The sequence below is a fragment of the Oryzias latipes genome, chromosome 14, assembly GCF_053564925.1.
Source record: "Oryzias latipes strain Hd-rR chromosome 14, Olatipes_Hd-rR_3.1".
Lineage (NCBI taxonomy): Eukaryota > Metazoa > Chordata > Actinopteri > Beloniformes > Adrianichthyidae > Oryzias > Oryzias latipes.
This window is the reverse complement of record NC_136250.1, coordinates 17,665,041-17,691,900: the sequence shown is the minus strand read 5'-3', so window position 1 is coordinate 17,691,900 and position 26,860 is coordinate 17,665,041. Positions and strand designations below refer to the sequence as shown.

The 26,860-nt window shown below is 39.5% G+C and overlaps 2 protein-coding genes across 10 annotated transcripts in view; one reads left to right on the top strand and one right to left on the bottom strand.

Annotated features, from left to right (window-relative positions):
* Nucleotides 1–2,936, bottom strand: part of npas2 (neuronal PAS domain protein 2) — a 44,607-nt gene extending 41,671 nt beyond the window's left edge. For 3 of the 6 annotated variants that reach the window (XM_020708976.3, XM_023962627.2, XM_078931280.1), the window contains exon 1: nucleotides 2,662–2,909. The gene's annotated coding sequence lies outside the window, so the exon portion shown is untranslated. Of the gene's footprint in view, nucleotides 1–2,661 lie in introns of all 6 variants that reach the window. The other 3 variants (XM_023962628.2, XM_023962626.2, XM_020708975.3) reach the window with 2 other exon arrangements.
* A 5,076-nt stretch (nucleotides 2,937–8,012) lies between these two features.
* Nucleotides 8,013–25,558, top strand: brwd3 (bromodomain and WD repeat domain containing 3). Of its 4 annotated transcripts, none has more exons than XM_011483640.4 (40): nucleotides 8,013–8,205; nucleotides 8,372–8,430; nucleotides 8,527–8,556; nucleotides 8,746–8,805; nucleotides 10,022–10,172; nucleotides 10,279–10,377; nucleotides 10,465–10,625; nucleotides 10,732–10,953; nucleotides 11,065–11,165; nucleotides 11,261–11,331; nucleotides 12,193–12,293; nucleotides 12,388–12,428; nucleotides 12,502–12,606; nucleotides 12,680–12,830; nucleotides 12,947–13,081; nucleotides 13,188–13,316; nucleotides 13,417–13,642; nucleotides 13,737–13,877; nucleotides 14,026–14,206; nucleotides 14,283–14,376; nucleotides 14,471–14,632; nucleotides 14,838–14,911; nucleotides 14,989–15,181; nucleotides 15,311–15,421; nucleotides 15,501–15,608; nucleotides 16,911–17,035; nucleotides 17,128–17,210; nucleotides 17,291–17,402; nucleotides 17,513–17,574; nucleotides 19,664–19,819; nucleotides 19,904–20,024; nucleotides 20,103–20,228; nucleotides 20,773–20,848; nucleotides 20,932–20,982; nucleotides 21,109–21,252; nucleotides 21,345–21,497; nucleotides 21,586–21,743; nucleotides 21,944–22,032; nucleotides 22,804–22,932; nucleotides 23,021–25,558. In XM_011483640.4, the coding sequence occupies exons 1-40, from the start codon at nucleotides 8,172–8,174 to the stop codon at nucleotides 23,845–23,847; spliced, it is 5,352 nt and encodes a 1,783-aa protein (XP_011481942.1). In that variant the 5' UTR covers nucleotides 8,013–8,171; the 3' UTR covers nucleotides 23,848–25,558. The 4 variants fall into 4 exon arrangements, with proteins under 4 accessions (XP_011481942.1, XP_078787404.1, XP_011481941.1 ...); XM_078931278.1 differs by having other exon boundaries at nucleotides 23,003–25,558; XM_011483639.4 differs by having other exon boundaries at nucleotides 21,586–21,755.
* Nucleotides 25,559–26,860: the final 1,302 nt, after the last annotated feature.

The window sequence follows — 26,860 nt, the reverse complement described above, 5'->3', positions numbered from 1 at the left end:
AGGCAACCTGTCTATTCCTGTTTAAGGTCAGAAGCATATTCAGAGCTAAATGCATTATTTAAAGACAACATTCAGCCGCAGCACACACAGTTGTGGGATCCCTCTCCACAAGGAAGTCACACAAACTAAAAACATCAAAGAGGTTTTTTGATCAACAAGAAGAGTGATGGAGATCCAAAAAAGTGAAATTTGTTTTAAAATAAAGTCAAATGTGGCTTTAACTGACTCCATTTTTACCATTCCAATAAAACCTTTAATGCAGGAATTATTCAAGCACTTTAAACAAAGACATGTAAAGTCTGGAACATGAAAAATCTAGAAACTGAAAGGGAAGGCAATTATGTTAAACATCTCTTTGCTGCAGCGTTTCCCATTCCTCTGACCTTTTTGTCTGAATGCACTGATCCAGCTGGTCTTTCTGGTATTCAACACGATAGATCTCTGAGTAACTAATCTGAGTAAACAAAGTTTCCTTATTGTCTTTAGTTTTCTTCAGAGCTTAGTTTTAAATAAAAGGGGGAAAAAATGGCATGTTTTTCTCTAAAAAAACAAAATCATTGGTACAAATAAACCACATAGTGTGGTTTTGTTCATCCGCTCAAGAATCTATTGCTACAGCAAAATTGATTTTTTTTTTCTCTATTGTTTCTAATAGAAGTTAGAAACATTACAAAAGCGTTCATCCGAAGGCAGGGTTTTTTGTTTTTTACCTAAATTAACCCTTACACAGGAGTCACAGGCTTGCAATCATTGCCCAAACTCAACCGTTCATCTTGAGATTCTAAATGGATCTTAAACACTAAAAACAACATCTGGTACAGATGATTACCATTAAGTCTTGGTCATTTGTTTGTCTTTTGGTGGTCAGAGCTCACTTCCTTCAGCTGAATCTACATCAGCTGAAAATTCAACATTTATTCACCGTGGAGCGCCGCTCCATTTTCTTAAAGAGACAGAGCGAGGAAACGATCCCGTTCGCTCCTGCAAGCCCTACACCATTTGTGCATGGCCAGTCACACTAAGCAGCTCTAGAGCAATATTCTGACTAGTGTTCAGTTTAAGCTTGCAGGACATGGCCCAGTAACCTACTTTCCCCACAACATACTCTGTAACATCAGAGAGGAGGCTGTGTGTCATCCGTTAACTAACCTTCACCACGGCATAGCTTTTCTGTGGGATGAGCAAAAAGCCAGTCAAAGCACTGCAGAATCAAAAAAAAAAAGTAGCACAAATGATGTTACAGAAAAGGGGATGTTCAGTACAGAGAAAGAAAGCATTTCATCAGAGTGAATTTGTAGGTGTTGCTATCAAAACAAGTAGTGGTAAAAGCCTATTTTGAAACCGGGGACACTAAGAGTGAAAAGAAAAATATTTAAAAGCAAAAAAAAGATGAAAGAACAGAAATAGGCTAGGTCTCGCCAGTATCTTATTTCTCCAAATTAAGGGGGGCAGTATTGCACAGCACAACAGGAGTAATGCGTTTTTGCAAGTAGCAATGTGCAGGTAGCCTCAAACTGTTTCCTTGCATTCCCTGCAGCCCACAGATTCATACATCATTAAGGTGACACACCACTAATATAGTTTTAATGCTCTGTCAAAAATAGCTGAAGGTCTTGATAATAAATCTGAGCAATGGGAAGAAGCAGAAGAGCTTCCATTCAGGTGAAATTTGATTTCCTAAAAAATCAGTAGTGTTCAGATTGACCTATTTAAAATTAGGTCTAAAAAAAAACTAGTTGGAGTCGAGGTGATGCCATGAGTCATGAGGATGCCCCAAATGTTAAACAGTATGTCATAAACGGGCCATATGGTGCAGTGATGGATCAACCCACTCTGCCCCACTCAGCTGTCAGCATCCATCCTCATCGCCAGCTTTCAGATGCAAAAGGTTAGGACAAGACCTTCAATTTGAGAACAAATATGGAGCCGATCATTTGTTTCATTTAGTATGATCTGCTTAAGATCACTAAGCAGGAAGAGATTTGACACAGATTCTTTGTGTTCATTTTTCAGCAAATCAAATGGGTCTTTCCTGTACTCCTGTGAGAACTTAATATCTTGGGACATATAAATTGTGCCTTATGTATCTCCCTATAATTCTGACACCACACTCCATCACTTGTAGTCCTTAAACAAAAAAAGAACAATAAAGTGTTTGTTTTTTAAAACCCCTGATGAGCTTTTAGAGTGAGTCCTATAGCAACAACAGCGTTTTAGTTGTCAACACTATTGACTGTAAAAGTTTCAAAACAAAGTTTTTACAGTCAACACCCACTAAGCTTCATTATGCAGCAGCCACGGCTCTCCAGTAATGGGGTCGAGCTTCAATCTGTCACTCAGCTTCTTCACACAATACTAAATCCAAAGGAACAAACTCATCCTCTTAAGTCCAAATCAATGGCGCCGGCTCTCTTACGTCACTGGGAAAGACGATTTTATAACCGATCATTCAAAAACACATTCGATGATCGATGGCGTAAAAACCCCTTCATCACGATTTAAGATCGATAATTTTGTTTTATTCATTAAGTATAACCAAAACTTTATTTTTAGCTATTTTTTTAAAATTTGTGTTGGAAAGTTTTTCCAGCACTTAAACTACTCTGTAACAACTGTGACATTAGACGTAAAACACCTTTTTAAAAAATGGAGGAAACCTACCTTCTTCTTCTCCGAAGTCCAAATTAAAACAGGTGAGATGAGCTTTGACAGAAAGAAAAAAAAAAGATCTATATATATATTTTTTTTTTTTTTATTGAAGCTGCGTCCAGCGATCCGAAAGTTACCCGGCACGGCTCTAAAGCCCACAGTAATCCCAGGACATCTGTAGAGATCCCGCCGCAGTCAGGTTGTTCCTTGCGGTGGCAGCTGTGGAGCTGACCGTCACCCGGCACGCACAGCGCGAGCCTGTCCACTGACACGCGCGAGCGCTGAATGACGATCAGCCAGCCAGTGTGAGTCTACGCTTCAAGCCCCGCCCACTGGAGTGTACATTAGATACGCCTGGGGTGACTTTACTGGCTCATGGCCGACATTTCAAACTAAAACGTCAATTGAGTTGTTGACATATAACTTGTATACATTAGGATACACACTTTATTCTAAATATTGTTACCCGTAACCAGTTGCTCCTACATTCTTTAAATCATTTCTTCCTTTTTTAATTATTTTTCCGTGAGTATTTGTCTTTTTAAGGGCATATATACTGAATTATTGGTCAGACTTTTCGCCTATTAGTACAAAAGTACAGGTGAGGTTTGCCCGCCAATCATTTACATTCGATGATTAGATCCTACAGCGACATCTACAGGCCAACCGGTGTCCTACATGGAGCAAAGTTTTAATTGATACGCAAATAGTTGATACAATAAAATCTTTTTATAAAAACTATAAAAAAGGTTACAATTTAATGTTTTCTTATGTATTTGAGACATAGCAAAAAATGTAAAAGAATTTGTGGCAGATTTTAAGGTAATAATGCTTTTGTTTTTAAAAATATTGGATAGATTCAAGATTCAAGGTTTTATTGCCGTTTGCACATGCGGTACATCGGAATTTTCCTTTGGCATCTCTCATGTCAGGGTAAATTAAAAAGAACAAAAAAAAATTTAAAAATAAATAAATAGAATACTGTTAAAAGTTAAAATTAGACAACAAAATTACAAGGTATATAAAAAATAGAAATATGAGTAAAATATGAATATGAATATTGCAGCGACCCAGTCTGTACAGAAGAATTATTGCACATATTATTGTTTATTGCATATTGATAGTATGTTAATAACCCATTTTAAATAGTGCCACATATGCAGGATCCAATCATTTCTATACCTGACCAGAAGAGTAGAGCATATGAGTTGTAGCCATTAAAAAAATGTCAAATCCTCTCTGCCAAACAAGTTATTCTCCTATTGATTAAATGTGATGTTTGGTTACCTGTAAATGGTTAAAACTTGAGAAAGCAAGACACATTAGAAACACAACCAACTATTCATTTAACAAACCTAAATCTCCGTAGTATGAAGAAGAACCACACAGCTACAAAAGCTTGGCACTTCCGACTTCTGCTTTAGTCACCATTCTGCTCACACACTGCTGTGGGAGCGTATCCCATTCACCAACTCACATTCATTACAAGACTGCTCAAAAAGGTTGTGTTGGTCACTCTGGCGCTGACTGCTTGCCCAAGATGATCCCACGAGTTTTCAAAGGGGCTGAAGTCATGTCTGCTGGCAGGACATTCTATTCTCTCCACTGCCAAGTTCTGGAGGTGGTCTCTGAGAAACTCTGCTCAGAGGAGACAAGCGATGTCATCTTGGAGAGTAAAGATCCATACAGCTGAGACATGGGATTACCAATGGTGGCAGATTCTCGTTTAAATATCCCTCTGCAGTGACATTATGGATTGTTCGTTAGGGAGCAACTGGCCAAATCCTACTGGAAATCTTCACTGCAAATCCAGAAGACATCTTGAGGTGCTGTTTACCTGTAACATCCCCATGTTGGAATATGGCTTTAAATGAGAAGATGGCATGAGATTCCAAACAATACCAGAACTTGTTTTTTTAGAATACCAATCACAAAGGCCCTGTTGAGAACAAACTAACGTTTATGTTGATGCTTGGCGCAGACACCTACCGACTACAGTGGCATACAGTACCAGGGCCTATGCTTACAACAGTGCTCTCCACACAATATATGCAATGTAAACCATATATTTCAATGAAATGGAAACAAATAATCCAACAGGCTCACATTTCCTTATTATTGATCAGGCACCAATGAATAGTACCTGTAATTGAAAGAGAACCAAAAATGTTTACACCCAATCCCAAATTAAGACTTTTTCCTTTCTTTCTTCAATACTGTTGTAAAGGTCAAATCACAGCGGAGAGAATGACGTGGCCTTTATCGTTGACATACCACACATGCTTAATGAAAGGTTGAATCTGCAGAATATACAGCTACTCTTTTGTGCTGTAATTTAGCAACAGGTTGTGATTTAAGTGGTTAACCGCATCTGAGAGGTTTTATTGTGAGGCCAGCCTTCAAATAAGCAGTGAGACACCTGGTTCTTCTTATATAACGGATGTTGTTTTTGTGTTTTTCTTTCATTCCAGATGACTTCCAAACAGTTTTCTTCTGCAAAAATAAAAAAACAAGCATTTTTTATGAAAAGCATTTAAAACTTTAGTCGCATTCACATCAGTAGTTTTGGTTCTCTAACATACTAGAGATGTGCATTAATAAAGAATCAAAAATACATTTTGTGGGTACTAATCATTCAAGTGAAGCCTTTACTGACTCATGTTTGACTTTTTAAGTATAAACAAAAGTATTGGTGAGTCTCGGAGTCTTTTAGGAACTACTTTTCATTTGTGTCTTGATCACCTAATCTGTCAGCTCCTCCTAAAACAGACATGAGGACAGGACAGAGCCCATTCATAAAGGAAAATAACAAGTTTGCTGTTTTTCATGTGATAGATGACAACCTTGAGCGGGTGTTGTGCGTGCCATAGTATGTTTAGGATAAATAAACGTCTCCATTTGTCTCAACAATCACCCAATGGTAATCATCCTCAGCAAAGTGTACGTTTACAGTCAATTCTAATTTTACCATTAGCTTTCTTTGGGCTGAATATAAAATAAAGCTGATAAAAAAATACAAATATATGGTAATGACACATTTTTCACATGGCAAAAATGTTTTTCAGTGTTTGTTTTTTAGGATTTTGTTTTTAGCTAAATGAAAAAAACAAATTATTAAAATCCCATTGTTTTTCACATGCAGTTGGAATATGTCTTTGTCACGTTAGGTCCTAAAAAAATATGTGCACTCTTTTATAATAGTAATAATGGTCAAAAGTTATTTGCATCACTTATTGTTTACATTAAAAATAGTGCAAATATTCTTTATTACCACATATTATTACCACATAAACAATCTTATTTTAGTGTCCTACTGACTCATCATAAAGGCAGTTTTAGACTAAAGATTAGGGATGTGACAAAAAAAGAGTTGCAATGTTATGATTTTACATCAGCACTTTCTAGTCTTCTCAAAACGACAACAGACATTTGTGGCACTTGCAGAAAAACAGTCTGAAACTGTAAGGTTTGTGACTAAGAAGAAAAAACACTGAATAATGCCAGCTGTAAGGAGTTACCAAGAGAATGTCTGACTGCCAAGCTAGACTGGCAGCAGATTTCTGTAGAAAACACAGCTGCTTCATGAGATCAGCAACAAAAACCTTCATTTACTCTGTGGACTGAATTCATTGAAAGCCAACATTTTTAAGCCTCACCAAAGCATTTCTCATGTCAATGTAAAGCCACAAGCAAAGAGAGCGTCTCCTCAGACTTTTGTGGACGGGAACATATGCTGTCTGTTCTCTCAAGCAGACTAAATGGACAAACCGCAGCTTACTCTGTTCAAGAGAATTTCCTTTTTATGTTCATCGGAGAGAAGAAAAATAAGCCGCGGCTCAGTCATCGCCTTTCCAGCTCTTTAAAAAAGGCTGCTAGGTGATATCAAAAACACTAAAAAGCTTGTAGAAACTACTATAATTCTTTGAAGTACACCACTAAGAAATATTTCAACATTTTATTGTTACTTTTTGGGGGGAGAGGCCATAATAGTATAATTTTTTTTTTAATAACTAACATCTTAGCCTTATGGCTAGTTAGGAGACAGACATGTTGTCAAGCTTTCCATTACAGTTTCTGTGAATGAAAATGAACACTCTGTTGGTTCAAGCAGCCCTTGCACTGAAGGAGGACTGTTCAGTGGGCAGTTTCAATCCCCTCCATGTCGAGTACAGCTGGATGAACTGCCTTAAGGTGGTTTTTTTGTTTCTTTGAAGTGGCCCTTTATGAGTAGTTTTTCCAAGAACTCACGTTGAAAACATTTTCTAAGGAAGCGTCTGAAAATCACAACATCACAAAATTCAGAGTTAAAAAATACCCATTAATATCAATTACTGCTTATGTACATGAGGAATGACCTGCACTTTAACTTGCATTGCTAGAAAGCTACAGAAATCACAATAACGGAGTCAAGTATGGAAAAAAGGCAAAATTAAACTAAATATAATAGGTAAGCTATCGTCTATTTTAAAAATTCAAGGAAATATATAAAGCACAACTTTAAAAAATGACAATAATCATTATAAAAAAAATAAACAGCTTATTGATATCAAAGCAAAAAATATCTGAATAAATATAAAAGTTTTAAGATGTTTTGATTGCATTTAAAGTGAACTGAAAAACACCTATTTGTGAAGCTATAAATGAAAAAAGTAGGTATGCTGGAATTATATCACCTGTAGACAAACTGTCACATTTAATAAAATTCAAACATTTTAAAAACAGAAAACTTTTCCACCTGCATAATAAAACCGGCGGAATAGTAAAAGTACCGGTAATTTTAATAGCTGGGTGTTTGAAATAATTCAACTGTGGGGTTTTTTTTGTATAAATAATATATAAAAGCGAATTAACTTCAAAATTTAGAGTTGACAATGTTTTATTAGTCATTCTTGTTATTTTCTACAGTTTTTGCTGGTATACATTTCTCATAATACTGTAAATGAATGTAAACTGTTTAAATGCTAGAGGATGTACAGTGAGGTAAAATATTTTCAAACACTACACATTATTTTGTATCCTGCCAAGTAATAATTAAAAAGGTTAGATGAAATAAAAGCAAATTAATAAAAGTGAGTAACGAGCAGAAATAGAAATGCATCTACATATCCTTTCTGCGTTTTTTTGTTTACATTTTAAATTATCCTTTTTAACATTTATAGTTTTTAATATCTATATTTTATAGATACTGATGTTCAAATGTTCACATATGGATTTGGAGTTTGACCACCTCTTTTTACACATATGAAATTCACCTACACGTGTCCCCACTGCCCGATAAACCCCTCAATATAATCTTTCTATTCTCAAATGGGTGGCAAAAACAAACACAAAAAAAAAATCATAATAATAAATGACGCCGCTAGAGGGCGCTTACACATAGCTTCAGGTGCAAACAACTTGAGAAAGGGGGAGGCCATTCACTAGCTTTTTAGCTACACACATCTAGCTACTGTTAGCTAGCCGGCGGCTAGCAAGCGAGCTAAAATAGCAGTTCAGCTTAATGTCTCCTTCCTTATGAAGTGATGGCAAGAGAACCGTGCTCACAAACCGAAGCTGGTGAGTGCTGAGTGTACCTTCGATGTAAAATAAAATAGCGTGTATTTACAAATTATGTTGTTGTGTGTCAGCTGGTGGGCTAAACAACTGAACGCTAGCTAACGTTAGCCCAGCGCAATAGTGTCGCTAGCCGTTTCAAAGCTAATTTCAATTTTTTTCTTCTCAGAATTGTATTACCTCATTGCCAGATTTCTCCAGTCAGGACCTTGTAAAAAAGCAGCACAGGTACCGCCACACAACACACATTGTGTTACATGAAATGTCTATTTGCTTAAATTCTCTGCGTTGCTAGTGTCTCATGCTAACTGTGTCTGTTGTTAGATTCTGGTTGAGGAGCTGGAAGAGTTCGATGTGAGTTCTTCTCAATCTTTCTGCGTTTTTTTAAAAATCCCAAGTCTGCTTTGTAATGTTGCCTGTGTTATCGCTGCGATCTCGATATTTGTGAATATTTTCCCGGTGTCTGAAAAACGACCGCATTTCTCCGTAGACTCGAAGCTGTTAGCTTGTTGTCAAGTCTAATGAATTCTTTTTAACTTTAAGTTGGTCCCGCAACGATGGAGCTGGGACGGAGAGAAATACAGACGGACCTTTCAAGACTGGGTGAGTGCGAATTGCCTTAATTAAAAACATATCTAATCAAACGTTTTTATATTTTTTAGAGTCCACTTTGGTTCAATAAAAGATGCCATTTCCCTGATTAAATTTATACATCAATACATGTTTGGTAAAAATGTATTTATTTAATTGAAAATGCTTTAAACAACTATTTTTGCATAGGCCTGTTTATAAATCACTTAATACAGCCTGTGCTTTTGTTGGGCTTTGTGGGCGGGGAGCAAGGAGAGTAGACCCATTCTGATAGGCCAAAGCGGGTTCTAAGAGTTGTCAATCATCTCTGGGGACCAATCAACACTCACTTTTGTTTAGGAGCGAACAAGAAGGATCTCGAAAAACTCTTACGAATTGCTGAGCTTTTCTCTCAGCCTTCTTTCCTTTCTTGTTTCCTGCCATTGTGTCTAATTTATTTAAAATTTGAAATTTATTCTTATCTTTATATTCATGTTATTAAAAATTCACAGTTTTCTGAATTTTCAGATTGAAATTAGTGTGAAATACTTTAAACCAAATTTCTTCTTCTTCTTCTTCTTATTATTGTTATCATGTTCTTAAGATAAAGCTATATGCCTCACAAATGTCAGGAAGAATTCGCAAAATATCCTAGTTTCTATACTGATGCTTATAGTCCATAAAGCAAAACAAAAAAAACCCATTTGTATTTATTTTTTAAGTCTGATTTGAGATTTACCTCATTGGCACAGCACCTTACATTTGAATAGTTCAAACGTTGTGACCCACTGTTTAATTGTTTGATGGCATCCTTTTAATTAAAAGGAAAATTCTAAACTAACTTCTTTATACAAACATAGCATCTATGTTTGGTATACATGTTTTTTTCCACTGGTAAAATGTCCTAACCCTTGTGCTATCTTAGATGGCCCCACCCATACATTGACGTGTTCTCCCTACAATGACAAAGGTGGATAAAGGTGGAAAGATTTCATGTAATCCATGGACACCAGTGAAGATCACAAATCATTGAAGGAAAAAAGTCTTCAGAGCACTGTCTAGTGGGTCTAGATGACCCAACTCCCAACGTTAAAGTGCCTAGGATAGTACAAGGGTTAAAAATAGATTATTTTCAAAGGTTAAGGTTGATGTGTTTTTTTTTTTAATAAACTCTTTAAACTAAATTGGAGACCATAACTGATTAATGGTGTTCTTGTGTCATCACATAAATAACTATTTCCTTCTGCAGATGACTGTAAACCAGCACATTCCTGCAGACTATTTGCTTCGGGTCTGCCAGCGCATCAGCCCACTGATAGAGAAAGAGATCCCACCTAGTGTTCCTGGAGTCCAAACACTACTTGGGTTGGGAAAACAGTCCTTACTGCGCACGACCAAAAGTAGGCATTCCTTGTTATAAAACCTTAGGTTCTTTCTCTTTAAAACACAACTCTTAAAATGATTATAGTTACAGTTATTTTAATCCATTGTTTCTCTTTTAACTAGGTTGTTGCAAACAAGTTTGCAGTGGCTCAGCTGTTGCTGCTCTCCATAGAGGACGTCCACCAGAACCTCCAGTCAGTGATGGAAATGCTCCCAGTGTTGGTGTGTGAAACATGCCTCGTCCACATGCTTTATTCCTTTTTAAGTAGTCTTTGACCTGTGGTGAGTTTCCTGTATCTTTTTATTCAGTGCCCATCATAGGTGCTCGCCAGGCTACAGGCACGGCTCGCTTCGGCCAGGTCCTGCCATCTTCATCCTATCAACACATGAAGATACACAAGCGAATTCTTGGCCACCTTTCTTCTGTGTACTGCGTAGCCTTTGACCGCACTGGGCGACGGATTTTTACTGTAAGTGTTTATTCTAGCTTAAAAACTACAACGGTGAAACCTTTTATCAAACATCCGCTTTTGGGCTCTCTTTAGCGTAAATTATTGACTGTCAATTTACTTTCAGGGGTCAGATGACTGCCTTGTGAAAATCTGGGCCACAGACGATGGCCGACTCCTGGCAACCCTCCGCGGTCACTCGGCAGAGATCTGTGACATGGCTGTGAACCACGAGAACAGTCTCATTGCCTCAGCCAGCTGTGACAAAGTCATACGAGTTTGGTGCCTCCGCACATGTGCACCCATATGTGTTCTGCAGGCCCACGCTGCTTCCATCACATCCATACAGGTGCTCAACATTTCACAGAGAAATCACAAGCAAATATTGCATTAGCTATTACTTTCCCTGAATGTAAGAAATAAATAGTAACAGCTCATCTATTCTACTTTTTTGACTCAGTTTTGTCCTGCGGCCAAAGAGACTACACGCTACCTTGCGTCAACAGGGGCAGACGGCATGGTGTGTTTTTGGAAGTGGCACTCCCTCAGCATGAAATTTAAGTAAGAATGATCAAGTCATTTTGCCGTTATCCTTTTTTCCTTTGTGAAAATGACCACTTTTTTGTTTATTTTTTATTTTTTCACCTCCAATGTAGTGATCAGCCAGTCAAATTTGTTGAACGATCCCGGCCTGGAGTCCAGGTTTCCTCCTCTTCTTTCAGTAGCGGTAAGTAGCAAACTCTTAACGTTCAATCTACATAACGGTCGACTACAATCTGACCAACCCACTCTTACACAGTAGACATCTTAACAGGCCGGCGGTATCGATGCAAACAATTGCAGTTAACGGTGGCTTTCATCAATGGATTACACACGTGTTGGTATTAAAACATAGAAGCAAAAAGACCACAAAAACTATTATTAATCAGAACTGTTTATTAAAGACTCACTGAGATGAAAATTGTGTTTTTAGCATAGCATTTTTCAAATGATGCAGGACATATGTATAAGAAAATTAAGCTCAAAATGACATTTATTCACATTTCTTTGTTCATATTGTTGCCATCAGGAGCAGATGAATAAAAGGCATTTGAAAAAAAGCTCATTTTTGGTGTAGAAAATATGCTTTGCAGGCAACGGTTCCCTCCGCTTCATTCTGATGCATCCACTTGTAGCCGACTAGAAAACAAAAAAAATGTTTTTTGTCACATCGTCACACCAATGAAGCTGAGACAGAATTTCCTTTGTTAGAACAGCTTGTAAATGTTAAACACAATTAAAAAAAAGTTTTTTATTTTTAATTAAGATAATTTCAAATTTTTCTCCTGTCCAAAGAAGTGATTTTGATCGTAGTCCAATTTCCCTGTTTAAATTTGTGAGAGTTTCACGAGGAATGCTCCAGTCTTGTATATAAATTGAACATATATGTTGTTTAAAGAGCAGAGAATGTTGTTTCAGATTATTTTCTCACGCTTTTATTTGTAAACATTTATTCAAAGAGGTTATGCTGTGATTTAACCACATGGCTATAGTTATAGATTTTGCCATGTTTCTTTGAATTTCATTCCATTTTATCTGCTATTAACAGGTGGCATGTTTATGGCTACTGGCAGCACAGATCACATGATCAGGGTCTACTACCTCGGTGGAGAAACTCCTATGAAACTGTCCGAGATGGATGCTCACACGGTAACTAATAAACACAGCATTTTCCTGAGGTTTCCTGTCACTTTGCCATGTCCCAAATGCTTTATCCCCTTCTGACATCAATTATTCATTTTAGGATAAAGTTGCAGTTGTCCAGTTCAGCAATAACAGTGAGAGGTACGATTTCAGACTGTACCATTATTTTGTGATTTATGTATAGCTTCAGAGTGGATTGTGTTTTTGTCTCCAGCTTAAGGTTTGTAAGTGGCAGTCGGGATGGCACAGCCAAGATCTGGCACTACCAGCAACAGGAGTGGAAGAGCATTGCTTTAGACATGGCTGCAAAGCTACCTGGGTAAGAGGAGCAAGTGTTCCACTCATTCCTTTTGTTCTACCTGTGTTATATCTCATGTCTTTTGGATGTTTAGAAGTACTGCTACCAATGGGGACGATAAGGCCAAGCTGGTGGTGACCATGGTGGCCTGGGATCGCACAGATACCACAGTGATCACAGCTGTGTCGAACTTCCTCCTCAAAGTGTGGAGCTCAGCATCTGGACAGCTGCTGCATGTTTTATCCGTGAGATGATTGTTTTTTTTGGTGAAGACGGTTCCTTTGAGAGACCTTGAAAGAGGTGAAACTACTTTTTCTTAAACAATCGGATCACTTTTGAATGTCTGTGCGTTCTGTTAAAGGGACACGATGATGAAGTGTTTGTGCTGGAAGCTCACCCCTTCGATCCCAGAATCATGTTATCCGCTGGTCATGATGGCAACATTTACATCTGGGACCTAACCAGAGGAGTCAAGATCCGCAATTTCTTCAATATGGTAACTAAAAAGAGTCCAAACAAACAAAAAACAAGAGAAAAAGCCTCTGCCGTGTCATTTTCTCTTGTTTTTTGTTTGTTTGGTTAAGCTAAAGTTGTGTTTTCAGATCGAGGGCCAGGGCCATGGTGCCATATACGACTGCAAGTTCTCCATCGATGGTCAGCATTTTGCCTGCACTGACTCACACGGCCATTTGCTCATCTTTGGCTTTGGGTGCAGTAGACCATATGAAAAGGTGATCAAAATAAACTTTCTTCTGAAAGACATTCGTTTGGCCCCAGTTTTTATTTTCTACACTGTGTCTCGAGGATCAAGGTTTTGCCTTTCCTCTTCAGATTCCTGACCAGATGTTTTTCCACACGGATTACCGACCTCTCATCCGCGACTCTAATAACTATGTTCTGGACGAGCAGACACAACAAGCCCCCCACCTTATGCCCCCTCCCTTCTTGGTGGATATCGATGGAAATCCTCATCCTCCTCACTTCCAGCGCCTGGTGCCAGGAAGGGAGAACTGCAAGGATGACCAGCTAATACCCCAGCTGGGATACGTGGCAAACAGTAACTACATGACTCCAGACATTTGTAGTAAATTGTCTTTAAAAAATGTCTTACTTCAGTTAAGGTGACAGAATTTGACCGCTTGCTTCTGTAGGTGATGGAGAGTTGGTGGAACAGGTACTTGGGCAGCAAACAGCAGAAAATGGAGAAAGTTTATTGGACAGCCTCATCAGACAGTTACAGAATGAGCAGGACGAAAGACAGAACGCAGAACAGCTGGTTGATGCAGAAGACGGTACATTTCTACATCACTTCGATTGCCTCAGCATACATTAAGTCGTACTTTTCATCTAGAGAATTCAGAGCATTAAGATGTTGATTCTGGACATTTTCAGAAAGATGTCTTCAAAAGTCATTTAGGGAGACTTGCCATTTCTTTTTAGTTGCTGATGAAGCAGAGTTGGTACCCTCCTCCCCGGCTGTTGAATCTCGCAGAAGTCGGCAGGTTGACGGGGTGTGGCAGATGCAGCATAACTCTCTTCAGAGTCAGGTGGCCACTGAGAGGGACCTGCTGGCCTGGAGCCACAGAGTTGTGGTTAATGAGATGCCACACGGGAACTTCAGGTAATTTACTTTAGAAGAATTAAATGATTTTTAATTGGGTAGTTTTAACGTGGATTTTTTTCTCAAATATTTTTAGGATTTCAGAGGAAAGCAGACAAGCCAAAAGTGAACTGGAATGTTCTCTTTACAATGCAGAGAGGAAGAAAAAACCACTACTGAGCGCAGACAAGGTCTGCTTTATTCACTAGTTCAGTTTTGCTAACAAAAAGCTAAACTTTCGGAGTAATTCTTGTTTTTTCCTCTGCTTTCATTTTCACACTTTAGAATAATCCATTAGCTACTCGACTGCGCTCCTTGCGACCAACCAAGAAAAAAAAGCAGGGCCACTCCTATCAGACCCGCTCGGCTCAAGTGCGCCGACCCGCGACGAGGAGTCGAAATCTGAACGCTCGGCGCAATTCTGAGAGCCATTCGGAGAATGGAGATGTATGTTCAACCGCTCTTCGCTGTATTTCCAAACATTTGTTTAAAAACAGTAAAAACATTTTACATTCCGTTGCTTTGCAAAATTCACAAGCAAATGTGCGTGTGGAAAATAAAAAAAGTATGGCTGTAGTAGCAAAGCCAGAACCAAACTGCATCTGCTGTCGGTTATTTATGGCGACATTGATGTGTTTGTTTGCGCCGACAGACAGTAGAACAGAGAGGGCAGTCTGAAGCCTCCTCTGATGGGGAATCTCCGTGGCAGAGTGAAAGCAGCTCCAGGTAAATTGGACTGAAGACTGTTTCCAGATCCCAGATTTAAAGCTGCTGGATTTAATGTATTCTTCTCTATACCTCAGTGAGTCATCTAGTGAATATTCCGATTGGACAGCCGATGCTGGGATCAACCTCCAGCCACCCAAGCGACCAACCAGAAGGCTTGTACAACCCTCAGGATACAGCAGCTCTGAGGAGGAAGAGGGTGGGGATGAGGCCAAGGAGGCAAAGAAAAAGGAAATTGAGAAAAGGAAAAAGCCCAAAGTGACCAAAAAGGTTAGAGCTGACATCACCTGCTGCCTCAGAGTTTTCACGGGGGGAAAAATATTTGTAGGGGTATATGTAGGGCAGATTTATGCCTAAAAAAGAAATGCATATTCCACTAAATCAAGTGCATTTGCTCAGAAACCACCTTCCTCTCTGGCTGGGCTCAATCCTGAAGAATGGCTGCCACCATCATGGATCATGGAGACTGTCCCCCATCGCTCTCCTTTTGTTCCACAAATGGGAGATGAAGTAAGAAATCTTACTTTAGCCCAGAACAACAAAAACATTTAATTACAATCATTTATTGTACTTTTTTGTGTACATCCAGCTCATTTACTTCAAGCAGGGCCATCAGGCCTATATGCGCGCTGTTCGGAGAGCCAAGGCCTACAGCATCAACCCCCAGAAACAACCGTGGAACAGATTTGATCTCAGGGTGAGGGAGGCCATTACTCTGTTCTAGTTGTCCTTCGGTCATCCTTTTATTGTTTGATACTTGCACACTTTGCGCTCAAATCTTTCATCAAAAATACAGCACATAGATTATTTAAATTCCACTGTCTGGCCGTCATTTGCAGTGACTTAGTAGTAGGGGTGTGTATTGGCAAGAGTCTGGCGATAGGATACGTATCCCTATATGCGCCTCGCGATACGATACGTATCCCGATATTTTACCAAAACATATTTTCTCTTCTTTTTTTTCTTTAAATATGACTTTGAAAAAACTTTACCTGAATTTTAATGTCTTTCACTGTAATAAAATGGTCAAATTCAGTTTATTTAATGATCACAATGTTAAGCACTGCAACTGGATCTCATATAGAAGTTGCGTTTACCAAAGCGAATTCATAGTGCTTTTATTTTGGTAAGTTAAAATATAGAAAGGGAACAGTCAACATTGTATGATTTCCACAACAAAATATTTTTCAGTATAAGAAAAACAAAGAATGACTGTGCCTCAACCAATAAGTTTACATTGGGGAAAAAATGCTGTTTATTTTCAACATTGCTTAATGTAGCTTCTCCAGTACTTTTAAACGGTTCAGGAGCCTGAATAGTGCTTCAAAAATAAAGGGCGGGACACTGACTCTTTCCAAAAACAATAAAGTTTGATGATGAGGCAGCATGACAGAATGAAGGAAAGTTGCTTTAATTTGACAAAGAAGTCGTTTTGTTTACATATCAGTCTGCTCTGCTGCACCTTTGCAGCCATGCATCTCACTTACGCACTAAACTAACGCTCCTCACCACAATGTCAGCCTTTTTTCAGAGCGTTGTACACATTCCTCTGATCCATCAGGTCACTAAACTAGAATCCATTGCTGGGAGATTCTACAGAACCTTGGCCCGCTTTGCCGATAGCATTTAGCCGATGCTAAGCGCAATAGCCTATTAGCCGCTGCCATGCTTCACTCGTATTTATCTGAGCCGCTAAAAATGACCACAATCCTCATTTTTATATGTTGCTGTTGTCTTGTGTGGATTAGAGCTGCTCAAAGAGGCTCCGTGTGCTCTGCTGCCAGCTAGCGGTCGGAGGTTTAAGTGGACAACAAGAGTCAGACGCTGAAGGACGCTCAGAAATAATCTAATAAATATCGTCCTGGCAGCATTTTGAAACGATACAAGTATTGCCAAATAAACTATCGCGATATCTTGCCGAATCAATTTTTTTCTTACACCCCTACTTAGTAGCATATACCTTTATGAAAACATGTTGATGCCTCTTTCCCCCTTTCAGGACCAGGAATCTGTGAAGGTTGTAGGAATTAAGTATGAAGTCGGACCTCCCACCCTCTGTTGCCTAAAACTGGCCTTCCTAGACCCCGTCTCAGGGAAAATGACCAACGACTCCTTCTCTTTAAAGTAGGCATTTCCTTTCATTATGGAGATTGTAATTAAGATTTTCTGCAAAACTGTGCTAATCTTTTGGGTTTTGCTTTTCCTGTACCTTCAAGGTATCATGATATGCCTGATGTCATCGATTTTCTGGTCCTCCAGCAGTTCTACAACGAGGCTAAGGAGCACAACTGGCAGCCAGGTTGGTCACTTACTCACCTGTGGTCTTAAAACATGTTTACTCTCATGTTGACAGTTTTGTACCTTCTTCCCTATGTGCAGGAATGAGGTTCCGCAGCATCATTGATGACGCCTGGTGGTTTGGGTCTGTGGAGGATCAGGAGCCTCTTCAGCTAGAATATCCAGACAGTCTGTTTCAGTGTTATGCTGTGAAGTACGTTATTGTCTGCCCCCGCTGGAGTGCAGTTTAAAGCAGGGCTCGCTCACCACCTGATACTCTAATTTGTTTGAACTGAATATATGTTTTGTTTTTTCTTTCACTAGATGGGACAATGGTGAACGGGAGAAAATGAGCCCCTGGGATATGGAGCCCATACCAGAGGAAGGTTGGCATTCAAATTTTGGGATTTTCTGTTGTCAATTTTTTAGGGCAAGGGTATTTATAAACACTTACTCCTTTGGGTGTGCCTAATTATTTTTCCTTACATATATCTCTGCCGCAGTGTTTTGGTCTGGCTGAAAATCATTTTAGTATCACTAAAGATTCACACCAATCATCTTTTGATCTATTTTAAAATCATTCGCAGTGGTCTTTTGACTGTGATTATGCCATTTTTAGGCAAAATCAAGAAATCTCTGTCGTTTTTCAGAGCATAGTTTGTGCAGAGCGGCCGGGACGGTTGTTCCGCAGCCACCTCGCCCGCTCTTCTCCTCTCTGTAGCTGAGAGCTTGGAGCAGGGAGCTTGTGGGACCCAGTGTATTTTCTACATCACAAATAATTTCTTTTTCACACTGATTTATTTCATCTGCTCCTGATTCAGAGCGAATTGAATAGAGAAATTCTCTGAGATGGAATTTTTTGCTTAATTTTCTCTATACATGTCCTCCATTATCAGAAAAATGCCACAAGAACATGTTAAAACACAACACATGATTCTCATCACATTGGATCCTTTAAAACAGCTTTCCTGTTTCATTCCATAAAATCTTTATTTTCAAGAAGTTGTTTTTTTTTCCTAAACACTCCTTAGGTTTTCCTTTCCTCAGGTGAAAAAAAAGAATAGGTCAGATATCTTTGTTACTTTTGTTTCCATAGTTGCTGCTATAACTGTATAAGAACTCAAGGACATGTGATGCATGACTAGTTGGTTCCTTTGGTTTTTCCAACTCCTTGGTCAACGGCAGTTTAGAGTTGTTAATATTATCAGAAAAAAAGTTTTTTAGCTAAAAAACCTACTATTAAGAAACCACAACCAAGTTAGTGTACAATTTTAAAATAAAACTAAGCGATGCAAAAATTCAGGACTACCGTGGTCCCTTACTATATGGCGGTCCACCTTTGACTGGTTCATGGATTTTTGGAATATTGTTTTGCATGCTTTTTTTATGCTCCGTGCTCTGATTAGTGGTAAACCATTATAAATAAATCTTCTTTTTGCTGGATCTCCTCGACAGAATGCTTTCCAAAATTTTCAATCACTGGCAGATCTCTGTTTTCATTCCAAAATAAAATGATTTTTTTAATGAAGATTTCAGTTTTGAGATTTTTAGGGGAAACCAATAAATGAAAACACTGTAATTTCAGACTTAAATTACCAATGAAAGAATAGCTATGACTCTACTACTGCCAAATTTAAAATGTTTAGTAGGCAGGATGTATACAGGCTTACACCTTGCTTCAAGAAAATGCTCATTTCCTTTTCTTGGCCTTGTTCACCTGTTATGTTGAGCTGTGACCTCAGTTTCCTGTTCTTAACTGACAGAAGCAGCTTCTGTTGTGGTTTTCTGCTGCTGGGACTCACCTGGTTCCCAGTTCAACTTGTTGTGTATTCACAGCTTTTCATGTGTTATGCCTTTACCTTTTTAGTTCTTATGTCCCCTTCGGTCAGTTGTAGACTTTTTTTTTTAGATTCTGGTGTCTGGAAGGCATCTTTAACCGTAGAGCTGCAAAGAGTCTGGAGACTTTACTGAACATTTCACAAGTTTTTGCTTTTGAAACACTCAGATAAGGGGAAACGGCACAAACAGTTGAGTTACGTTCAAAGCCAATATGTAGGTAATAAAGTTACTAACGGGAAGCTGGTGAAACTTGCCAGTGTAAGAATACATAACAGGCCATTTAATATTTGTGACTTAGCATATAAGATGGGTAGAAATTGGGTTCATATATCAAAATTGATAACCCCCAACTTTTTGGAGTCAAAGTTTTTTGTAGTTTTTCTCTGATTGTCTTAGAGAAACACGTTTATTGAACAGGGCTGTGTACTATGGCATTCACTCCAGATGACGTGTTTAGCACAGCTCTTATTTGAATGCAGAGCTGCATGTCACTCCAAAATAACCATGCAAAACAAATCCTCAAGCCATCTCTTTTAGTCATTAAAGCAAGAAAAACCTTTTGTGTTCCTCACTCATCTGAACCCAATGCAGTTGCAGTTAAGTATTTTGTTTGTCACACATTTGTTTCTTTGCCAGCTCTCCTGCCAGAACATGTTGGTGATGGTGTGGAAGTATCGGAGGACGAGCTTAAAGCTCTGCTTTACAGGCCACAGGAAGGAGAATGGGGCGCTTTCACCCGTGACGAAGAGTGTGAAAGAGTCATCTGTGGCATCGATCAGCTTCTCACGCTCGGTGGGCCCTTGAAGTGTTAATACCAGTAGTTTAAAACATCTGACTTGCTTTTTTTGGCTGCATCTCATTGGTGTTTTTCCTCAGATGTAGCGAAGGCTTTTGCATCACCGGTGAACTTGCAGGACTACCCTTTGTACTGCACCGCCGTGGCGTACCCCACCGACCTCAGCACCATCCGCAAACGGCTGGAGAATCGCTTCTACAGGTGAAGCGCCCTTACGTTGTTTTAGTGTTTGTTTCATCCCGATGGGTTTCCTGTAGCCATTCCGTTCTGCTGCTGCAGGCGCATCTCTGCTCTGATGTGGGAGGTGCGCTACATTGAACACAACGCTCGGACCTTCAATGAACCCCAAAGCCCAATTGTAGCAGCTTCTAAGGCGGTTACCGATGTCCTTCTTCACTACATAGGGTAAGACTCCACCCAATTCACCTGCTCCTCTCAAGCTAGGTACAGACCGGGCATTTGACACACGTTCAAGAACGCGCTGAACGCAGGTTTTTGAATGTACTCTTAGCATATGGTGTTCACTGGACTGTCACTACCCGATACTAACACATGTACATGCTGTTGGAGCGGTGCAAATCTCATGAGTCTTGCTCCAGGCTTTTTCTTTAACAGCTCTGTTTCAACATATGAAAGACTGGGGGTCGTAGAATTCTGGCCCGGAGCAAATATTATTTTCTCCCTCATGATATATTTTCAAAAGGTTGGCACTTCTGGGAGTTAAAAAGCTGCTTTAACTTCCAATCAATGGCCGCCTGTTTTGTATGTAGTGAACTTTTTTAGTATGAACTCTGACTTTAAAACTTGCCTAGTGACACGTGATTTCAGGAGTTTTTAAAGCGAAGACCAAAATGCGCATTTATGCGCTTCGCAGAGGCCGATATGAACGTAGCATTACTGGTGCAGTAACAGTATGATTCACGTGCATCCAAATGTTTCTACCGACCAGAGACCAGAGCTGCATAGACATCTTGGAGTTGTATCACAAACTGAAGTCTGAGGTCAGCAGTGGAGAAGAAGCTGAGGTGAGAATGTTGTGTTTTTGTTTTTTCAAAAAACACAACAGTGTGGACGTTTTAGCTTCAACCTCCTGTATGTTCTTCTGCAGGTTGACTTGGATGTAGACTCTGACACTCCAGGAACATCTACAGGACATCTGGTAATTAGTGTTAAACTTTATCTTCAGATGAATGAGAACTTTCACTGATTTATCTTTTAGATGTGACAGTTCTCTTGAAAACCACCTGTAGGAGCTCCAGTCTCATTTGTTATTTCTCTCTGTTAGGGCTCCAAGTCCAGCTCCAAGAAGCGAGGTGTGGTTCTGGATGTGAAAGCATGGCACAGTCAGTGCCGAGAGCTGCTGCGGCGGATGCTGGCTTCCCCGGATTCAGGACCCTTCAGGCAGCCGGTCGATCTTTTTGAGTATCCTGTAAGACAAAATTATTTAAATTATTATTTAATTACAATTGTTTAAAGTAACATTTGGGTTCACAGAAGTTTCCTTTAACATCTTTGCTTTAGGACTATCGGGACATCATTGACACACCCATGGATCTGGGCACTGTGTCCGAAACGCTGTTGGCAGGAAACTATGAAAACCCAATGGAGTTTGCCAAAGATGTCCGCCTCATTTTCAGCAACTCAAGAGCTTATACACCCAACAAGAAGTCACAGGTGTAGTATCTTATGTTAGTGTCCGGAGCTGCTGTTTGAATATTCTAGTGATAAAAGAGTTTTTGTTTTTGCATCCTTTTCTTTCTAGATCTTTTCTTTGACCCTCACCATGTCGGCCTACTTCGAGAAACGTATACTCCCCATAATCTCTGACTACAAGTCTGCCATCCAAAATGAGCGGCGCTCCCGTCAGAGAGTGAATTACAGCGGCAGATTACAAAACGGAACCAACTCTCAACCCAACAGGTCAACGTCCAGGTTCTCAATGTCCTTCACAAAATCAGGATATGATCTTAGCTTTAGGATTTAGGGGAGGGCTGGAAAAAAGTTCAGATAATAATAATTTCTTTTTAAATAAGCTACAGATTTGCTCTAACAGTTTTAAAGATTAACATTGTGTTGTTTGTAGTCATATAAGGTTACTTTTCTCTTTTTATATTTTACAGCTCGAAGAAACGGCAGCGGTCAGGAAAGATGTCAGAACTGAAGAAATCACAGACGTCATCAAAGAGGCGGTGCCAGAGATCCTATCAGGGTACAACTTCTCTGCAGTGTCTGATTGCATTTTACCTGACATAAACATCACACCTGTTAAAAAAAAAGCTAGTTCCATTGTTATTTAAATTAGAAGAAGAATACAAACAGTCAACATCCAGAAACTATTCAGGAGATAAATGTAATCACAAGGCAGCAACAGCACCTTTTATTGTTTGCCTAATATTATTTTCTCTGTAACCGCTTGGCACTTTCAGAGCAAATAATCATCCAGAACGATTTACTTCTATCAATTGTGTTATTGAATTCTTGTTGAAATGGAGAAGAGATGTGACCCTTCACAAACGGCCTTGATGGGATCTGTCTCGCAGCTCTTTTTAGCAAAAAGGATAGAATTTTGTTCTGAACACAAAACAGGCTTTAATTTTGAAACAAAAGCCAGACAAGGGCCTGTCACATTAAAGGCAGATGACAGACTTCACCTGACGTTAACAGGCTGTGAAAACTGCTGCATCCTATGGGCTTCGTTCCATGTGGAACTCATTTATGCTTTAAGCTGTAGATCAGCTGGCCCAAAAGAGTCGGCCTCTCCACGTTTACGTTTTTCTGAATTTACTAACAGATTGATTGCATAAAATGTTTTTCTATTGTCTTCTGTCAGTATCATCTTTAATTAATTATTTATTCATAATTAACCTCCTTTTACATTTCAGAAGTTTTTTATTCCACCTTTTTTATCCATTTTAGAATGAATACTGTTATTTCGACCAACCTTAAGTACTAATGTGGTCACCTGATCATTTTTCTTTAGAGCACCAAAGCAGCGGTATAGCAGAGGAGGAGGACAGCCAGCCGTCTTTACCCAGTTCAGAGACGAGTGTGGAAGACAGACCTCCACATCGAGCGAACCGCACCAAAGCAGCACCAGTCAATAAGCGAGGTATGAGGGGAGATATTTTTGATGATTGCATTCACTTTTACAGTGGCACAGCCCAGAACCGAACCCTCAGCTTCTTGTCTTGCTCCAGGGAAGCGGCAAAACTTTGCTCAGAACAAAAGCGCCAGACAGCAATGCGGGGAAGAACCTGAAGACCACGACGAGGACGTATCCAGCTCCACTAGCTCCTCGTCGGAATCGACTTCAACTTCGTCATCGTCTTCCTCCTCTTCCTCCTCATCCTCCTCTTCCTCAGACACGGAGAGCAGCTCTGACTCTGAAGTAGAGAAGTTTGTCGAAGGAGGAGATCATGACTACAGCAAAGCCCCCCGTCAGCCACTGCGCCTGTCACTGAAGGGTAAGGTGGTGGCTTTGGGGAAAAGGAAAGCCAGAGCAGAGGAAGAGATGCCACAGATAGCTAAACGGACACGAGTACAGCTTCCAGCTGAGGAGGAGGACGAAGATGATGATGAGGAGGAGGAGGAGGATAATGCAGAAGAAGATGAAGAAGAAGAAGAGGAGGAGGAGGAGGAAGAGGAGCAACAAATGGAAGTAAAACATGTACAAGAAGTAGAACATGAAGAGGAGTCTGAGGAGGAAGAGCCAGAGGAGGAAGAAGAAGAAGAAGAGGAGGAGGAAGAAGAAGATGCTAACTCTGAAGTGCAGCAACAACCAGCAGCTGCAGCTGCAGCAGCTTCGGCTTCTGCAGCTAATAAGCCGAGAGGAAGCCGCTGTCGGTCTGGGAGGGTGAACACGCGCAACCAAGGCCGCAGGACAGTGGTGTACAGGGACGAGTCCGAGGACGACGGCCACGGCTCGAAGGACGACCCTCTCAACCTGGGCATGTCCCGCTCAGGACGGGTTCGCCGAATGACTGAGAAGGCCCGGGTCAGCCAGCTTATGGGCTGGAGTCACTGACACGCTACTCTCTCTCTCAAACCTCAATTTAAAAAAACTTTAACGTGAAAATCAGGGATTTTTTTTCTACAAGTGTTTGTATATATATGATTAAATATATATAAATAGAAATTTTTTTCTTTATCTGAGAATGCTTATAACTCTAATACTGAAAGATGGTGCTCATGAACTGTTGCCATGGATTTTTCCTCCTCGGTCAACAGAGCTTCTGCTCAGCAGGGACCCCCGCCCTCCAACTGGACTAACTCACTTTGGCCTTATTACTTGTTTGAGGAGCATCAGCTTTCCTCTCCCAACACTTCTTTTCCATCATGGGTGTTTTAATTCTGGGGCAAATACACTTTATTTCCCCACATTTCCTCTCCAATTATGTCATAAACTGGTCACCAAAGAAAGATGCCAAAAGGAAAAAAAAACATTTTAAAAGGTGCTCATTTTGGATCTTTGTGAGACCGAACAGGGCTTTAACCCATTTGGTCATGATGGGACAGGTGCAGTCTTGTTTGTGGTTTCTGATGTCCACCTTTTGGGTTCTTGCTATGGCGTCACAACAGCATGCCGTAGGTATTTTCTTTTTCTGACCTGGTGGTATAATTGTGCTTTTAGACTAGACAGGTTTGAGGATGCTGTGAAAAAGCGAGTAGAGTAATATCCCCTCTCTACATCTGTGATTTATGAATGTCTAATTCCTTTGTTTTGATCTTATTTTTTTTTGGATTCCAAATTGTGTTATTTAAGTGAAACTGCTTTTCTTTGTGTTTTGATTTTATTTTTTTTTTAGGTCATATTTTTGTAGCATATTTTTTAAGCTGTTTTCCATTCATAGTTGCTACTCTTCCTTCCAGGCTGTCCAAAAGCAGAAGGTTTCCTTGTACAAATCTTCCACAGATATATTTATTTTTTTTATTTGAATATCCTTGGCTCACGTTATCTATTTCATATGTTAATACTTGTGTGAAAAAGTAGATATTTGCACATTGATCTATTCCCTGTGGCAGCTGAGAATAAAGATAGTACAGATTTACGACCTTATGATTTCGTGACCTGTGCCAGCACACTTTGATTTCATATAGCACATTGCTATCTTTCATCCTGTGCATAACTGAATGTCTCGTCTGATTTGTCTTCATCATTGTAAAAGAAGAAACTGCCACTTTCTTCTCCCCTGTTTTCCTCCATCAGTGACTTTCTAATCACTGGATCTTGTTTGTTTCATGAGCTGTGATTCTTGACTGATCACACAATTATTCCTTTTTTAATGTCTGTGTGTGTTCATAATGTTTACATACAATTTTGCACTATCGTGCAAACACTGCTAAGGTCATTGGAGGCAGTGCTCAGTCAGACGAAAACCGAGAAAAAAGATGAGTTGCTGAAATCCAACCATCCTCTTGCATCGGTGCGAGAGCAAACTTCTTTTTTGTGTCGAAATTCCCAGAAATAAAACTCAAATTGGCATCAGCATGTAGGAAAATTCACCAAGATTCACTGGCGTCCTGAAACTTGGTGTATTAGCTTGGTGTAAAATTAAGATTCCTTTCTGGAATTGTTTTTTTTTTTTTTTATTGTAAACCAAGCCTAGTCTTGTTTGAGAACATTGTAATAAAATAATTACATGTTTCTGTAGATGGATGAAGCTTATGTGAGCGTGCTTTATACAAAATGTTTTGACCATGTCTTATTTTTTAATAAAATGTTAAAACTTCAAAAATGTCACTTGTTTTTGAGCACAAGTAATCCTATACCTTGCGTAATAATTGGTGTAAAAACTCACCATCTTGAGGCACTGCTGACATGCTATGAGGCTGACTCATCCGTTATCAGAACTAAAAAATCGTGGACATCCACCAAAGGGAGACATTTAAAATCAAAGACGATGATGAATATTGGGTCGGACTGCGGCAGGCTCTTGTAAATCCAAACGTACCCTTTTGCTTGAATGCTTTGTAGGCTCAGGTGAGTCAGACGAGGAACAAACACGGCTGAGCTGTGACGCACTGCTCCACCACACCTAGAAACTGCAGATACTCGAGGATCACATGGACTCATGCATAATGGATAAAAAACATTTGCTAAACACATGTTGGTATGCATATTTATCACATCGACTGTTGAAATATGATTATCAGTGTGAAAGTACTGCATAAGATAAACATATTCCATATGGGTATGCTAATTCAGTGTCCACACGTAAACAATGAACCAGTAATGAGTGCCACCACCTCGAAGACCACTAATTTGTGTATTCGCTCACACAAAATCTAATTATTTAACTTTCTGCCACTCTCCTGAAGCAGTCAGCACATAAATGGACTAAATTCCCACACCAGTAGTTAGAACTGAAGAAGCTACTTAGATGATCAGTGGAAGGTCATGTCAATCGTGGAAGTCCAATTGCCCTGAAGAACAAAGTCCTGCAGTAAAATAGTCTAGATGACTGAAAATCCACACAGACACGGGCATAAGTAACAGGATGGATGTCTTCCTGTGGAGAGTCCATGAGGAGCTGTCACACGACAAGACTGCTTTCTGAAACAAACTTTAGATAAATCATTATGCAAAACTGAAAGATAGAAAGCTCTAAATACATATTTTACCATCACTTTGAGGTGTTACGATTGAATGAAGGTGAATGTTTCTCTGTCTCACCTTTTAGCCCTCTCGAGGCAACTACAATATGAAACATGAAAAAGTAAAGATGTGGTGGCTTAGACTCAGATCAACTCCAAACAAATGTCTTTTGCATCACATTTATTATCACAATAACACAATGATAACAGCAGGATAACAGAATCTAGATCATTCATTTTCTTCAGAGACATAGCATATCTTTGATGACACAAGTCCTAAAGATGCATACAGCTACATATTTTATAACAGCAGAAGAATCACAAACCTTTAAAACACATTCAATATTAAACAGCATCTAAGTGCATTTACAAAGTGCTCCAGTTGCAGAGTTTCTTACACCTAAATCTGTGCTTCAACTTGCTTGTTTCATTGCCCAACATGT